The sequence below is a fragment of the Piliocolobus tephrosceles genome, chromosome 5 (assembly GCF_002776525.5).
Source record: "Piliocolobus tephrosceles isolate RC106 chromosome 5, ASM277652v3, whole genome shotgun sequence".
Classification (NCBI taxonomy): Eukaryota; Metazoa; Chordata; class Mammalia; order Primates; family Cercopithecidae; genus Piliocolobus; species Piliocolobus tephrosceles.
The window spans coordinates 34,152,178-34,169,679 of NC_045438.1; the positions used below are offsets into that span (position 1 = coordinate 34,152,178).

The 17,502-nt window shown below is 35.0% G+C and overlaps 1 protein-coding gene across 2 annotated transcripts in view; it reads right to left on the bottom strand.

The window, feature by feature from the left end:
- Positions 1–17,502, bottom strand: part of AHI1 (Abelson helper integration site 1) — a 227,370-nt gene that overhangs the window by 109,185 nt on the left and 100,683 nt on the right. For both annotated transcript variants that reach the window (XM_031935545.1, XM_023230652.1), the window contains exon 22: positions 14,311–14,431. In XM_031935545.1, the coding sequence (XP_031791405.1) occupies positions 14,311–14,431 (121 nt within the window). The remainder of the gene's footprint in view (positions 1–14,310; positions 14,432–17,502) is intronic.

The window sequence follows — 17,502 nt, forward strand, 5'->3', positions numbered from 1 at the left end:
TTTCCAAAGCTTTCAGTAGACACAAACTAAAATGTTTAAAAACTAAAAATTTCTCATCACAGACTTTAGTTTTTAAAAAGTTACTTTGAGACATAGGGATTTACAAAGAAAATAATTCTTTTTTTTTTTTTTTTTTTTGTGATACAAATGCTATTTCATTTCTCCCCCAGAGGAGGAAACATGAAGAGCTGCTTGCATGGTTCCAGGCAGTGCCCATCCTAAGCAAAGTTAGTAAAAAAAAAAAAAAAAATCATTTTTTAAAAATTGGATCATTTACCACAGAATCACAGAATAGAATGGCTGAAATGAACACTGATGTGAAATATGGGACACTGAGTATATATTAATAATTCAGAGAAAAAGACCTTTCATTTTAACCGTGAATTAAAATACTTTTCATTATCAGAAATGTGTCCAACATTTTGTATATATAAATATATACACCATAATAGTGAAGAACTAAAGATGGCTTAAAATTATGATTCCTTCCTTCCTGCCTTCCTCCCTCCCTCCGTCTATTTCCTCCTTCCCTCCTTCCTTTTTTTTTTTTGTTTGGACGTAGGGTCTTGCTCTGTCACCCAGGCTGGAATGGAGTGGCAGGATCATGGTTCACTGTAGCCTCAACCTCCTGGGTTCAATCGATCCCCCTCTGCCTCAACCTTCTGAGTAGCTGGGACCACAGGCATGTGCTACCACTCCCAGATAATTAAAAAAAAATTTCTTTTTGTTAAAAGAGACGGGTCCCACTATGTGCCCCAGGTTGGTCACGAATTCCTAGGCTCAAGCGATCACCTGCCTCGGCCTCCCAAAGTGTTGGGATTACAGATGTGAGCCATCTTGCTCAGCCAGAACAGAATATTCATTTTCTTCAAAGGCATGTATTAAGCGTATTAGCAGAAAAAAAAAAAAAAAGTTATAGAAAAACGTATTTTAAAATCTACGTATTTGGAAACGTATTTTATAACATTTTGTATGCCCAATTATCTTAAAAATTGAACTGTCCATTTCGATTTGAGATTACAAAATTATAAAATGCATTTTATGGTTGATAGTAAACTATATTAATGTAGTCATATTCTCAAACTATAAAAAAAAAAGTTACGCCTGGTCATAATAATTTAGTTATTTTATAACCAACCCTCTCACCTGTTGCAGCCATATGGCATTGTTGTAATTCTTCCTTCAATTCTCACCTTTGAGTAAACTGATTACTGAGCTCCCTTTACCCTAGAGGCAAAGCAGTGAGTTGCAAAACATTTACTACTTTCACCACGGTATAAATTATGTTCCGATAAAGTAGTTGAAACCTTTAAAGTCTTCTACTTTATATAATAAAAACCACTTATTGAAATGTTTTCAACAATATGCCTGAAAGTTATATTTAGAAATAATATACATGTACTATAGGAATATAGATTTTAACATAAGACATTTACTAGGTTTAGTTCTAAGAACACAGTGCTTTCCCTTTCTAAAATTTACTGGGAAGTTAGATAAATTTAAAATTAAAAGGTTCAATGATTAAAGTAGTTCTGAATATAGTTATAAAGATACAATCTATTATTCCTGTTGCACCGTAAGACAAACAAATCTTGGTATTTAAAAACTTTCACTTGTAGTAAACATTTTCCTGTCCTCTATTTTCAAACGACACGTCACTGAGATGAAATAATAACTTGCTCAAGTTGCAGCATTAAGCAACAGAATCTGGATCTAAATACAAATGCCTCTGCCCTCTGGCTAAGTACTACCAGAATCTCACATATTTATTTAAATAAGAACAATTAGACACTTCTAGAGTCCCTATTCAAGTTAACCAAAATTCCTTATTAATAACGTCTTCAAAATCATGATGATGAAATGCCACCACAAAATCTTCAACATGTAGGCAAGTTTTATTATTAAATGTGTTACTTGCACTCGGTTTTCTAACTGGTAATCTATTCTTTATATTGTAACATCTGATTTGCTGGGAGTCAGATAATGAAGTGGATTTTATAAACCTGCACTGGCCCATGTGGTACCTACTGGCCAGATGTGGTTTTTAAAATGTAAATTGGCCAGGCATGGTAGCTCACGCCTATAATCCCAGCACTTTGGGAGGCTGAGGTGGGCGGATCACCTGAGGTCAGGAGTTCAACACCAGCCTGCCCACCATGGTGAAACCCCGTCTCTAGTAAAAATAAGAAAATTAGCCAGGCATGGTGGCGGGCACCTGTAGTCCCAGCTACTTGGGAGGCTGAGGCAAGAGAATCACTTGAACCCGGGGGACGGAGGCTGCAGTGATTCGAGATCACACCACTGCACTCCTGCCTGGGTGACAGAGCAAGACTCCATCCCCCTCACCCCCTAAAAAGTAAATTAATTAAAATGAAATAAAATTAAAAATTGAGTTCCTATGTTATACCAGCCTCTAGCTACCATAATGGACTGTGTACATCTACAGTTCAGAAAAGAGGTAAGGGTTGAAGATAAAACATTTGAAAATCACTGACATATGAGTTTTATTTAAAGTCATGAGATCACCAAGGGAGTGGGCATATACAGGGAATAAAACAGGGTCAAATTGCAGTGAAACAATCTTGTAAGACATGGAAGAAAAGAGGAAGAATTAGCAAAGGACAATGAAGAGTGCCTAAAGAGATAAGAGGAAAACCAAGAGAATGTGGTGTCCCAGAAATCATGTATTTAGAAGTGATCAAATGTGTCAAATGCTGCTGATAGGTGAAGATAAGAACAAAGAATTGACCACTAGAATTAGCAATGAAAAGGTCCCTTTTGAGCTTGAAAAGAAGAGATGAGAGATTTCAACAAATTTATAGAAGATGGAAAACGATTAGAAACATCTGTCGGAATACACTATTGGAGAGTTGTAGTAGATACAGAAGCTATCTGACTATGAAATCTGTGAATTTGGAATCAGCATATTTGGAAAGGGGAAAACCTGAATGAAAACCAGGAGAAGTAATGAAGATTCATTTGTACAATACCTAAGCTAAACAGGCTGTGAAATCCCCAGAAAAAGAAGGATGCCCAGCATTAACAGTCTGCCACAAAACAAAAACAAAAACAAAACAAACCACAGTGGAATTGTCTCTAAAAATAATAGCGTGAACCATCTGGGAAGCATGTAGCCTTCTTAGTGTGGATATGCTGTCCCAGTTATTCTCATTTTGGCAACTTGCATGACAGTATCATAGGTGGGCCCATTCACTTTACTTGTTTACCCCAAACATAAGCTGCCAGTTAATTTGTGCTAGCCATGTATATGGAGTTTTCAATATACTTTCTGCTTAGGTGAAGAAAACAGTGAGATTGTAGAGCCATTCTCAGAACAGAAGAAATCATATTTGTACCCAGTTCTTCATTTTTAAAGACACTAAGGATCATCAGATATATAAGGAAAAACCATTGGCATGAAAGAAAAACACAGGATACATGAACAGATTAAAAAAAAAAAACTGAACACAGAGGAAACATCGATTGATTTAGGAAGGTATAATGGCAGTCAGAAAACATCAATACAAGAAAAAACAAAACAAAACATATAGGACACGAAATGAGACAGAAGATTGAAATACAGATGCATATAGACACTTCTTTCAGGGAGCTCCTGGCAATGATTATATTTCTGTTATACATGTAAACAGCTTACATATTTTACCACATAAGTTTGAGGCTGAGTATCTTTTCTGAAATTAGATTGTATATTTCAGAGCCATACAACAGCTCTGTCCAATTGTGCCTAAACTCTCAGAAGTTTTACATTTGATCTTTTTTAAAAAGATGCTCTATGCAAATAACTTCTATAAGTCTTTAAGAAGTTATCATATATCAACGGGAAAGGTTTGGAAAAGGTAAACATCAGAATTCTATAAAATAAAAATTAAATGATCTAGCTCATACTTTGGCTATGGTAGCATTAAATTATGTAGTTTTCATATTCATTAACTCAATAAGATCTCATTTTAATTTCCTGTAGTTCATGGTCTTCCATTGCTTGCTTTTTATTTTTCATTGTTGATATAATTATTTCACTTTTAAAATTTATCTATGAGGAAAATGCTACAATATTCTTTGATAACTGAATTTAGAAGGGTTTTAAATGAAATACATCAATTTGCAAATAAATGTGACTGACGAAGAAAAGCTTACACTAAGTTTTCTATTTTTAACAGATAGGGAAAAAAGTTGAAATTATGAGACTGGAACCATATGTGTCATATAAACATCATATAAAATAGCTTCTTACAAAATAAATGGCTAGGAAACAGCGAGCAGATTCAAGCTCATTTGTCTCTGTTAATTTAAATAAGCAAAGTTTGCATTCACATTCTCCCCTCAGACAGCATTAGGAGAAATTTAATATCCCAACAGGGACACTAACTGCATATCCCTGTACATGAAGAACCATTCATTAAGAACATTAATATTCACTAGAGTTAATAAAAATGATTCTTAAATTAAGAAATGACAAGTGTGAAAGCATATTTTAAATTATTAACATGTTTAGAAACACGGGTTCAAGTGGCATTTATCATTAAAGATACAGGGGCTTTCATCACAAGTGATGAGTAAGTTTTGTTTGTTTGTTTTTGAGATGGAGTCTCACTGTCGCCCAGGCTGGAGTGCAGTGGCACAATCTCAGCTTACTGCAACCTCTGCCTCCTGGGTCCAAGTGATTCTTATGCCTCAGCCTCGCCGAGTAGCTGGGATTACAGACACCTGCCACCATGCCTGGCTAATTTATTTTTAGTAGAAAAGGGTTTCACCATGTTGGTCAGGCTGGTCTTGAACTGACCTCAAGTGATCCACCTGCCTTGAACTCCTGACCTCAAGTGATCCATCTGCGTCGGCCTCCCAAAGTGCTGGGGTTACAGGTGTGAGCCACCACACCTGGTCTTCAAGTGAGGAATAAGTTTTAATACTTAGTAGATTAAGTATAGTTAATCTACTTCAGATCATTGCATAGTTACTTAGTATAATACTGATACAGGATATTAAAATGACTCCTTATACTTCAATGTACCAATCAAATATCAATTTTAGAGAATCCAATCATAACAATAAGAAATCCTAACAAACAAAGGATTTGTGGAAGGAGAATATAAAATAGTCATGCTAAAGGAAAAATCCATGTGATTAACAGAAAAATCCAAATATGGCAACTGTCACACCTCCAAGATTTTTGTGTTGATTGGAGGCTAGAGAAAGGGTATGAAATGAAATCAATATTAGTTTTAGGAGTAATTCTTGGTCCTCAGTAGATTAGACGGAACAGATTTCAGATGATTAAGGAAGTCTGACTACCTCCCTGACATATACAAGTTTTCATCCTGTTGTCTTCATTTTTATCATAACTTTTTTTCTTTCCAATTAAGCTACTTTTGCTGAATTAATGCTAGAGAAATTAAAGGTAATACTAATAACCTACATTTGGTTGCTTATGCACTTAAAAAGTGACTTCATAGTGCTTGTTATCACATTAGATCACTGTAACAGCATTTTTGAAAAGCAGGAAATGAAGCATCAGAACCTCCATTTTACAGATGAAAAACTTCAGAAGCCGTTTCCCCTCCTCAACCCTACAGTCCACAGCCCTCCTCTTTTAAAGGGGGACTGATTCTTTTAAAACTCGATTCAGAAATCAGTGTCTTTAAATTCTTTCTTAACTTACCCCAGTCACGTAAGTCTGAGTTAGGCTTTAATATATTCACAAAATTTTTTTACCATTTTTATGTTGTTATAGCATTTACCAATGGGAGAACACTGATCACACTGCAGTGAATAACTGTCTACTTCTAACAAAAAACTGTCGACTCTTGAAGGCAGGGTCTATAATTTTTAATCTGAACAACTAGCACTAAACATATCATCTGGCCTACTGCAAGCAGTTCAGAAGTTGAATACATCAAGTGGTTTCTGAGTGATAAAGGCTGAATTAGAAATTTGGTGTTAACTCCTAATCCGAAGCTCATTCCTCCACATATCAGTGCTTCTGTCAATAAACAACTGTAACAAAACATTTTTGGTAAAAACCAACCAAACAAACAAACAAAAAAAACAAGCACCCTTTCTCCCATTTTGATGTTATATACTATATAAAAGTGTTTTTTCTTTTTCCTTTTATTTTTTTGAGATGGAGTTTTGCTCTTGTCGCCCAGGCTGGAGTGCAGTGGTGTGGTCTCAGCTCACTGCAACCTCCACCTCCCAGGTTCAAGCAATTCTCCTAAGCCTCCTGAGTAGCTGGGATTACAGGTGCCCACCACCATGCCCGGCTAATTTTTGTAATTTTAGTAGAGACAGGTTTCACCATGTTGGCCAGGCGGGTCTTGAACTCCTGACCTCAGGTAATTGGCCCACCTCAGCCTCCCAAAGTGCTGAGATTATAAGGCGTGAGCCACCCCTCCTGGCCTTTTTTCTCTCTCTCTTTTTTTTTTTTTGAGACAGGGTCTTGCTGTGTCTCGATCTCCAGGGCTCAAGTGATCCTCCCATCTCAGCCTCTTGAGCAGCTGGGACTATAGGCACATGCCACTACACTTGGCTATTTTGTATTTTTTGTAGACAGAACTTCATCATGTTGCCCAAGTTGGTCTCAAACGCCTGCGCTCAAGTATCTCCAGCCTCAGCCTCCCAAAAGTGCTGGGATTACAGGCATGAGACACAGCACCTGGCTGAAAAGCATTTTCTTAAGGGAGGAAAAACTACAGGTTGCAAAATGGAATTACATGAAGTACCTCAAGATTTTCTGATGTCTCTGGGGATTATGATCTTAGAGGTGGTCAAATTCTAAGAGAAACAGAGGCTAGCACATGGAGTTCTGTTGTTACTTTTGCTCTATTTTAACATCTGTGGAATAAAGGACTGTGCCCCACTGAACCCATGCCCTGTCGATTTTGGCCAGATTACACAGATGACAGAGTACTTTGATTTTAATCATCTGAAAATCTCAATGTTATCTCATTACATGCCAAAGATGGGTTAAGGATGGTACTCACGTAGAAAGCTAAAGTTTGGAAAGTGTTCTAGTGGATTATTCAAGTTTAAGATGCTTGACAACTTTCTTCTTGAAATTACTTCATCTTAATGTCTTTTTTGGCATGCTTCTAAAAATGTTATATCCATTATTTGTCTCTTTGACATGTTCTTTTTCCTATAATCATCACTTAACAAATTTTATTAAGTCATGTCTTAAAATAAGATATCTTCCATTATTTTGGTAACAAAACAAATTGCATAATTTCAAACTAAAAAAAAAAAATAAAAAAAAATCAAAAAACCTCCCATAACCTCATACTGTTTATTCTCCCAGTATTTTATGAGTTTCAAAGTATTAAACGTATTGTGTTGATTCTGACAATTCTATGAAGTAGGAAATGTGGAGACATTTATTCAAAGAGACAAAGCGAACTACCTAACAAAACAGGAAGTGGTGGGATCCCAGGTCAGGCTCATTTCTTCTGGCTGGCTGACCCTGAGTCTAGTGCTTTTTTCTACCATAATATACATGTATTGAATTCAGCAAAGTGACTGGAAAACAAATTCTTGCCATTAAAAACTGCATAATAAAAACATTTTTGATTATTTTTAGTACCAAAAAATACATTTCAGGGCATGTGTCTATAGAAATCAGTTAATTTTGTAGATTACCTATTAATCTACAATAGTGAATTAATGCCTTTCACCTATCTTACCACCTGAAATACTGGAATTATGGAAGTTTGAAACCAGAATTAAATCAAACATTCTTTTTCAATTAACAGTTTAAAGTTCATGAAGTAATACTAACAGAAAGCTCTGCCAATTCTGACGAGATGAGAAAGTCTTTGAAGCTCATTTTACCTTCCTTAAAATGGAAACCCCCTTTTACCATCAGCTGTGTTTATTGAGAGTCATTCTAAATACTAATTTTTGCCCAAATGTTTTTTCTTTGAAATACAAGAATCATCATGTTTCCAGCTTAGATGTAATCTACCTTCTACAATAGCTTATAGAAGAATATCACAGAATCTCTGATGAAATTATGATCCAGGATTCATTTCACATTTTAGTTGTCTAAAAAGTTTTACATTTCTCTATAAAAATTAAAACTTTAATATACTAAAATCTTAAAAACAATAAAAAATTTAACTGGAAAAATAACTCTCAATTTTAAGAGTTAGTCAAGGGAATATAAGTATATACTTTCAAAGACACACAAAATGAATGAAAAAATGCAGTTGTTTGAGCAGGTGTGGTGGCTCATGCCTGTAATCCCAGCACTTCGGGAGGCCAAGGTGGGCGGATCACGAGGTCAGGAGATCGAGACCATCGTGGCCAACATGGTGAAACCCCGTCTCTACTAAAAATACAAAAATTAGCCGGTCGTGGTGGTGGGTGCCTGTAATCCCAGCTACTTGGGAGGCTGAGGCAGGAGAATCACTGGAATTCGGGAGGTGGAGGTTGCAGTGAACTGAGATCGTGCCAGTGCACTCCAGCCTGGGTGACAAGAGCGAGGCTTTGTGTTAAAAAACACAAAATATGGCTGGGCGCAGTGGCTCACGCCTGTAATCCCAGCACTCTGGGAGGCCGAGGTGGGCGGATCACGAGGTCAGGAGATGGAGACCATCCTGGCTAACACGGTGAAACCCTGTCTCTACTAAAAAATACAAAAAATTAGCCAGGCGTGGTGGCGGGTGCCTGTAGTTCCAGCTGCATGGGAGACTGAGGCAGGAGAATGGCGTGAACCCGGGAGGCGGAGATTGCAGTGAGCTGAGATTGTGCCACCACACTCCAGTCTGGGCGATAGAGCGAGACTCTGTCTCAAAAAAAAAAAAAAAACAGTTCTTCAAATATTATTCAACATGTAGAAGCACAAGAGTTAGTTTGACAGATCTCTTAACCAATATCAGTCACTGACTAACTTTATGATTTTGTTTGAATCAAATATTTTCACTGTGAAGGAAAATAGGACATGGCAAAATATTAGATTAAATGGTTGGTTTATGGTATAAAAGTTTAACATAGTTTTACAGGATCTAACGGAGAACATAAATACAATTTGGAGAAGGCAGAAGCTATTGATAGTTTTAAAAAATCATGTTATCCCTATCACCACACTGTAAGTTTACAATTAATAAAGATAATTTGAAGAGTGCATGAATAAAGTCATATTAATAAAATGATTCATTTTCTTTTGACTCAATTTATCTATTTAATATGAATTAAATTTAATTTAGAGCACTGCTGTGAAAATATATACAAAGTCCATAAAATGAAATATGCTGTCCTTCAAAATATAAATATGCAAAGATGATACAACTACCCCATTGCCAGTAGTAACGCTTTCTGCTGATTTCTCTCCCCATTGCCAGTAGTAACACTTCCTGCTAATTTCTCTCCCCTGCGTACCCATAACAGTGATTGATTTTTATTACTGAATAATCCACATTTTAAAACTTAGTTCTATAGCAAGCTTGTCCAACCCACAGGCCGTGTGATGACTCTGAATGCAGCTCAACATAAATTCATAAACTTTCTTAAAAATATTATGAGATTTTCTTTGTGGTGGTGTTGTTGTTTTTAAACTCATCAGCAATCGTTAGTATTAGTGTATCTTATGTGCTGCCCAAGACAAGTCTTCTTCCAATGTGACCCCAGGAAGCCAAAAGATTGGACATCCCTGTTCGATAGCAGGGACTCTTGAGATGGTTGAGTGTGATCTGGATTCAGATAAAATAACACAGAATAAAACTTCTCTGTACAGAGCCAGTTGATTTGACTGGAGACTACATACCATAATTACTGGAAATCAAACCTTAAAAAAATCTAACAACTGACAAACAGAATTATATTTAAAGGTCAAAGAAAGATGTAAGTTCATTAATCCTCAGGAAATAGGATGTCCTCCTTGACACCTCAGTCTCAGAAACCCCACCTTTTCCAAATAGTTACACTGCTTATATTATTACTTTCCAATATATCTTAGAACTCTAAAGCTAGTAAAAAAAGAAGGTAATATTCATAGCCAGAGGGCCCCCTTGGCAATGTGTTAGGACAACGAATGAAGGAGTGGCTCTAGACACAGTCTCCCTGAGGGCTGTGAGCAGGGAGCCTACTTCACTTCCCTAAACATGTACCATCGTCCAGGAATAGGTAGTTAGGTATGGTGAGGATGAGAAGTACTGAGCTAGACGTGACTGCCACTAGCTATGAGAATTCTAACATGTCAGCCTCTCTGATTCTCAGTTTTACTGTACAGAAATCGAGTAATACAAGTTTTAAGGTCCCAGAAGCTCTAAAATGATTTCACTCCCCATGATTTTCATGTTTACTCTACTTTTCAGAGAGTTTTGTTGATGATCAAATAAGGATATATATGAAAGCACTTTATAAATTTTCATACAAATGCAAGTTGCTGTTATTGTTTTATAGATTTTCTTTATTACACTAGAAAAGTATGGAAACAGTTTTGATACACAATATAAGATGCTTACTACATGGTGAGGCATTTAGATGGGCTATGCCCTAAAATTTAACAAAAATGTTAAAATTATATTTTTTCTTATAAAAATTACTCAGGGAAGATGCTATAGTTTTAATTTTTATAGGATTATCTGATTTGTTAAGAACTCAGACTAACAGCTTAATGAACAGTTCTTAAAATAAGCATCTCATAGGAATTGTATCCAGCTTTTCTGGATACAAGTAACCTATTCCTCATACAGATGCCAGCTGTATTCAAAGAAAAAAATACATTTTAGAATATCCCTTTCATATTCATTCCTTGGATAATTCTTTTACCCACAGCAGCAGTCCCCAACCTTTTTGGCACCAGGAACCAGGTTCATGGAAGATCATTTTTCCATGGACTGGGGGCAGGGGATGAGGAAAGGTGAATGGTTTTGGGATGAAACTATTCCACCTCAGATCAGGCATTAGATTCTCATAAGGAGCTCACAACCTAGATCCCTACATGCGCAGTTCATAATAGAATCCAATGATGTCGCTGATCTGACAGGAGGCAGAGTTCATGCAGTAATGCTCCCAGCTCCATCACTCACCTCCTGCTGTGCACCTGGGGGTGTGGGTGGGGGGTTGGGACCCCTGATCTAGAGAATAAAATGTGAATTCCTCAGTGTGGTATGATTTGACCCAATCTACCTCTGCAAACTTAGTTCACCTTAAACATGTTCATCTCACCTTTTCCAGTTAAACCAAGACTCAAACCACTCCCTAGCCATACCAAGCTCTCTTCTAAGTACTGTTAAAGAAAAAAATTATTCAATGATACTTGTCAAAGCACAGTAAGAAAGACTTTATTCAGGGCTACTGCAGTAGGTACAGGGACTACTGCAATGGGATTTTGTAGCTGGGGAGAAAGATTGGCTGAACTCCAAATACAGCATGGGCAAGTGGGAAAGAGGGAAGTCGAGAGAAAAGGAGTAATCATGAATGGCTCCTAGTTATTCCTAAACAACTGTGTGAATGGCGCTATGGAGTACTGGGATTAGGGAGACTTGGTAGTAGGGGAAGTGGAGGTGGAAGGAAGGGTTTTTGGGGCAAAAAAACCAAGAGTTCTATTGGAACATATAAAGTTTGAGAATGTTTTAGCTCTCCTATCCCTCTTTATTATGGTGACACTTTGTTTACACTGTGATTTCAGAATCTGTCACATTCTGACTTAATTTGGTGCATACTTACTTATCTCCCTAGCCAGACTAGAGGTTCCTGAAGGCAGAGACTGCAACATTTACTCCACAGGCTAAATAGAGGGCCTTAAACAAAGTGGTCACTTAAAATGATTTTAGAATGAATAAATGAAGTATTCTAGAAATTGTGAGGAATACAAACCAAGGAAGAGAGAAATGCTTACTTTTCTAGTAGTCTCTGTTACCTAGAACTCATCTTGCATACGATCAATAAAAGTTACAATAGAACATAAACCCACTTCAGAGTCTAGCACTGCAACACGTAAACCCACTTACATATATATAAAATCAACCCTTACTCTTACGTCTCCTAGCATGAGTGCTACTGGGCTCATGCTTACTAGCTCTGTGTAAATAGCTTTCTTTTATACCGTCCAAAGGCAAACATCGACAGATGTGACTTGCATATTTCAGATAGGTTTTCAGTGAGATTTTTATTTTTAAACATTCTATTTACATGATTTGTTTTTGTAGTCATGTATTTCAGATTCTAATAGATTATTTTTACAATCAACACTTAATTATTTATCCACTTTACAAACTGATTTGAACGCTGAATAGAATCACAGAATTTTTAAGACAGAAACTCACCAAAGCCAGAGCCCTCACTTATTTGGAGGGATGAGAAAACTTTGGCCTGAAGAAACTGCTCAAGACTCCGCATTTGGAAATAGAGTTAGGTCTGAACACCAGCTCACCTGGTTCCTAAGGCAGGATTTTTTTTTCATAAACACTGGCTTCTTAATAAAAGAGATTAATTTGGCCATTTTGAGATGGACCACATATTATGCTTCTGTAACTTTTCTGTTCAGTGATATCTCAATGACATTTCTAAGAAAGATATGCCTTAAAATGCGGTTAGGCGTATTAGTAACCAAATGGCTTAATCGTCATGCCTCTGAGATAGTATGTGCAGGGATATAAATATCCCTCTTATGGTCTACATGGCCATGGAAACTGAAGTGAAATGGAGCTAATCCTATGTATAATCATGAAGTTTAAAGGCTTGCCTTTATCATATCCCTCTTCCCCTTTAATTTGTCTCAGTGGTAATCCTTCTTCCCATTTCAAAGGCATTCCTACCTATTCCCTCTGCCCTTTCCCTTTACAAAAAATAAAAAAAAATTTTGTATTTATTATCTATACCTTGTTGGCAGACAGACATAAGATACTGCTTAAATGAATTTTAAACAATATATTAACTCAATCAGATATTTATCTTCTAAGCTTTTAATCCTGAATTGTGGAATGAAAAGTTTGTTCCCAGACAGTTGGTAGGGACAGAGTGGTGGAGAGAGGTTCCCTCCCTCCTAGTTATAAACATGACAAGGTCTGAAGCCAAGCCAAGTATCTATTTAGGGTGAAAAGAACAATCTAAAGAGGTCGTATATGATGCAGCTCCACTGGAAATAACAATGGCTAACATTATTACTTTAGTTTCTGGCAGATACCTGGAACACTGCAAATTAAACATTTCTAAGGTTTGAGATAATTGTTACTAATTATTACAGTGACTTGAAATTAGATTTCAAAGTAGTTCAAAGTTAGCTTACACATATTCATCATGTTTACAATATAAATATGTTATATTCATACAGTACCTTATGCTTACAGTGTTTTCATGTGTGCAATCTCATTTAAACTTCAACAATATATAATGTAAATATCATTTTCAGTTTTCAAATGAAGAGCCTTAGGTTTGTAGGTAATGAGGGTTATAAAAGGCACAGCCAGGGTTGAGCATAAGAGTTGTGAATCCAAGCATTTTCTCACTATAATATGTAACCTATACACCAATATTAAAATAACTTGTATATGTAAGTTCCAAATACTTTCAAGGTAAAAAAGTGGTATATATTGTCCTCAAATTTCTAAGTAAATTATTTTGATCTTCTCATACTCAAATTTTTTTCATATAATTTTTGTAAAAGATAATTGTTTTGTTATTTTCAGCTTTCCTACCTTTCTAAAAGAATTTAGTAGTAGAAAAAATACTGTCAAAAACATACAGCTAATGAAAAGAAAAAGTCATCTTTCAATACCACAAACAAACATTTCTCATTTAGATGTTTTTCCTTTGATATTCTTTAAAAACCTTATTGAAACTCATTTAAAACATTAGCCAAAATAATTGTATAGTTCACTTCAGTGATTCAGTATAGTTTTGTAACAAGCTTTTTTGCATATTTTGTTAATTTGCCCTTTAATGGGATGTGACATCACTACAGGTTACATCCTATTTCTGCCAAAATGTAATTTACCTTGGCTTTCCTTGAAATGAATTATAACATGGGATTATCCATCTATGATGAGTTCTTTAACTGGGAAACTGAATCAGATTTAACGTCATACAGGTTTAAAACTCACTTGTTTTGCTAGTTTTAAATTATTATCTGTTAACAGCACATAGGTTCAGTGTATCTACCGTTACCAAATCCAAACTTACTTTTGAAATAACCTTGGTGCTTTTAAGGACAAAAGAGATGCTAGAATAGAATTTGTCAAGTGTGAAAACCGACCATTATGAGCTTTATTTCTAAAGAAATAAGTGATATTCATCAACAAAACGAGCATCTATCTGAACATTTAAAAGAATTGTCAAAGTAAGAAAGGGGCTCACCGGTCTGAGTGAAACCAAACTGACGTAGAATCTCTTGAGTGGTCAGCATGTTTGACTGCTTTAACTTAGACTGTTGTGAGGAGACTGCTGGTGGTGAAGTAAATGAGAGATTTTTGTTGACCTGTATTAGGAAAACAAATCAGAAATTACAGTGTAATTTCCTGGATTACTGATGCAAAAACTGGATGAGAAATATTTGCTTATTATACAAACCAGGACACATGATAGGTCAAAAGGAGTGGTAATCATGTACATGGTTAGTTTGTAAAGTTTACAAAAGATAATCATTTTCATCAAGGAAAAAATATAATAGCAATTAGAACACAGCTATATGAAAATAAATCAGCCTTACTAAAGTTCACCATGGAATTGACATTATTAATAACTTAGAGTGGTCTTAGGCATTTCTTACGCAAAGAAATGAAAGAAATAAAAATGACTCCTTGACTGGTTCAATTAAGGAAGAGTAAAAATGTTTCACATTCACATTTCTCTAGCATTTTAGTGAAATAGCAGGTACTTCCTTTTCAGAGATACACAGAAAACACCTGTACTACTCATGTTTATATACATCATGGTGACACAGATAACACAGCTGTAACCTAACTTGCCATGTGAAATAGTTTCCATTGCATCAAAACATCTTACTCTTAGGATACTGTTTAAACATATCATTAAAATAACAAGGAAAATTTCTGTATGTAAATACAATGTTCTATAACATACAAAACCTAGTATGATTATCTGAATGCACACTACCAATCTCACAGAAATGAAATGCATAATAAACACAACATTTTAACTATAGCTCTTGTAGGAAAATAAACAGTTCACTGAAAAAGCTTGAAATGTTTATAAGTAAATTCATCTTGTAAATCAGAATTCATTTCAGAAAAAAAAATCTTTTTTTCATTATTAACGAATCAATCATTTTATCTTTTTCATTACTTTCAAAAAGCACAATAAAATGTGATCTATTTTGGAGAAATTGACAGTCTGATTTCTAATTCACTTCAAAAACGTAATCTGTAAATTAACAAAATGATCATTTATGGCATATAAATATTACTATATTAAAAGAGCTCCTTTCACATTTTGTTTTGTTTAAATAATGAAAACCATACAGAGAAGTTCTACTGTGCAAGTATGTAAAATTTTCCTTTTGATGTTCTGTATAAGACAATACAGGGCTCTGGTTACATGCCCTTTATCTGATTCATTATTTACATATTTGTAAATTTTTTTCTATTTTCTGCTTTTAAACAGTGATAATAAACAGTATATCTTGGTTTAGGTTTTTCTCTTAGAGCAGAGAGTTAGCAAATTCGGTGAAAAAGTCAATTAAGACCATATGTTAATATAGTTCTCAGTAACTAAACTATTATGTCATCTCATTTTTAAAAAAAAGTATTTTCCAAAGTAGTTGGAGGGGCCAAATACCACATCAGTCCTAAAATACCACCCAGCTTTAAAAATTCTATCAAAATCCATTAAATACAGATCAAAATTGATCAGCGATAGTGATACAATACCAAAAACAAAAACTCATTTAATATCTTTGAGCTTCACTTTCCATCTTTAAATGGAGATAAGAAAAATAATATCTATACTTCAACGGGAATGTGCCAGGAAAGCAATAATGATGAACTGGTATCATAAAGTGCTATTTGTATGTTAACCATAAAGCACTAATGAACATTAAGTAAGAAATAGATTAAATAGAATATATGGGCAAGGGCAAACCATAAAGTAGTATACAAACAAGGGGTAACATCAGTTATTATTAACATCACTAGAAGTAAGGGTAATTAGGTATTTATGATGATGTGGCCAATTTTTCAGAGTTCTGTGCTTTCAAATGGAAAAGAACATATTTATCACTTAACTATCTCCTTCACTTCTTTTTGGAATCATTTCTCAGTTTTACTTCTTGAAAACTTTTATCTTAAATATCAAGTAATGTATTTAAAAATCTGGTGCAAACAAACATGTGTATGCTGGGGAAATGAAGATGTATATACACATACATCTTTGCACACACATACATACACCTACATATATCCATATATATATATAGATATAGATATAGATACATACACACATACAATAGCCATTTATAGTCTTCCTCTTCATAAATTTGTGTTAAAAACAAAAAATACCAGGAAAGCTAAAATAGGATACTCAACTGCCTCTGTTCAAACAGAAAGACTTGCCATTCTTTCAAAACAAAATGTTTTTTTTTTTTTTAAACTACAACCTATAATTATATGTTCTTCCTAAACAGTTTTATAATTCTGATCTTTCTTGACATATTTTTTTACAGACTATTCAAATGTCCATAAAGTGATGAGAGTAGCAACTTAACAGAGCAGATGATTTCTAAGGTTTGGGGTAACTGTTAATTATTATTGTTATTATTAGCACTTTGTTTTGAAATTAGAACTCAAACCATTTTCAAAGCTAGCTCGTACATATTTATTACTTCATCTAGAGGAAGAAAAATAATAATAACCATTAAATAGAGTGAAGCAATATCTATTTTTGAAATATGTGCTGTGGAAAAGAATTGCTTAATAATTTTACAACAACAGAAAGGTTGGTTAAGATAGTCTACCCTACACCAATCTACCCTCTTTTCACAACACACTTTTCTGTTTGCTTCATGCAAAAACCACAGTCTGCCAAAGTCAGTTTAAAACTAAAAGCATAAAAATTTAATGAAATTCATAATAAAGAAAAAAAATCACCTGGAACTTCTGCCAAGTTAATCATAAAACTGTTTTGCCTACTCTTTTAGGGTATAAACAGACAAGCAAAATATGCAAATATCAATTCTCTAGACGGGGGCGGGGTGGTTAATTTTCATGTTAAAAAGCTTGCTGCTCTGAACATAAAATTGAATGCACAATATTAAGCAAGCTGACAATTAGTTTCACTTTTAGTGATTAGTTAAAATTTAAAACCTTTGGGAGATACATAATGCTCATTTCCATATATACTTACAGGTCTAATTTTTTAGCTAATTTTAGACAACAAGCTACATTCACCTGAAGAATTGTTTATGAAGCTTCAAGCTGTGATGATACCTCAAGTTGGTTTTAAATTATAATAGAAAGAATGTTAATGCCATCTGTATACTTAAAAGTTCACAAGTTCATCTCTCTCTCCCAGATAGCTGTCATATTTTTCCAC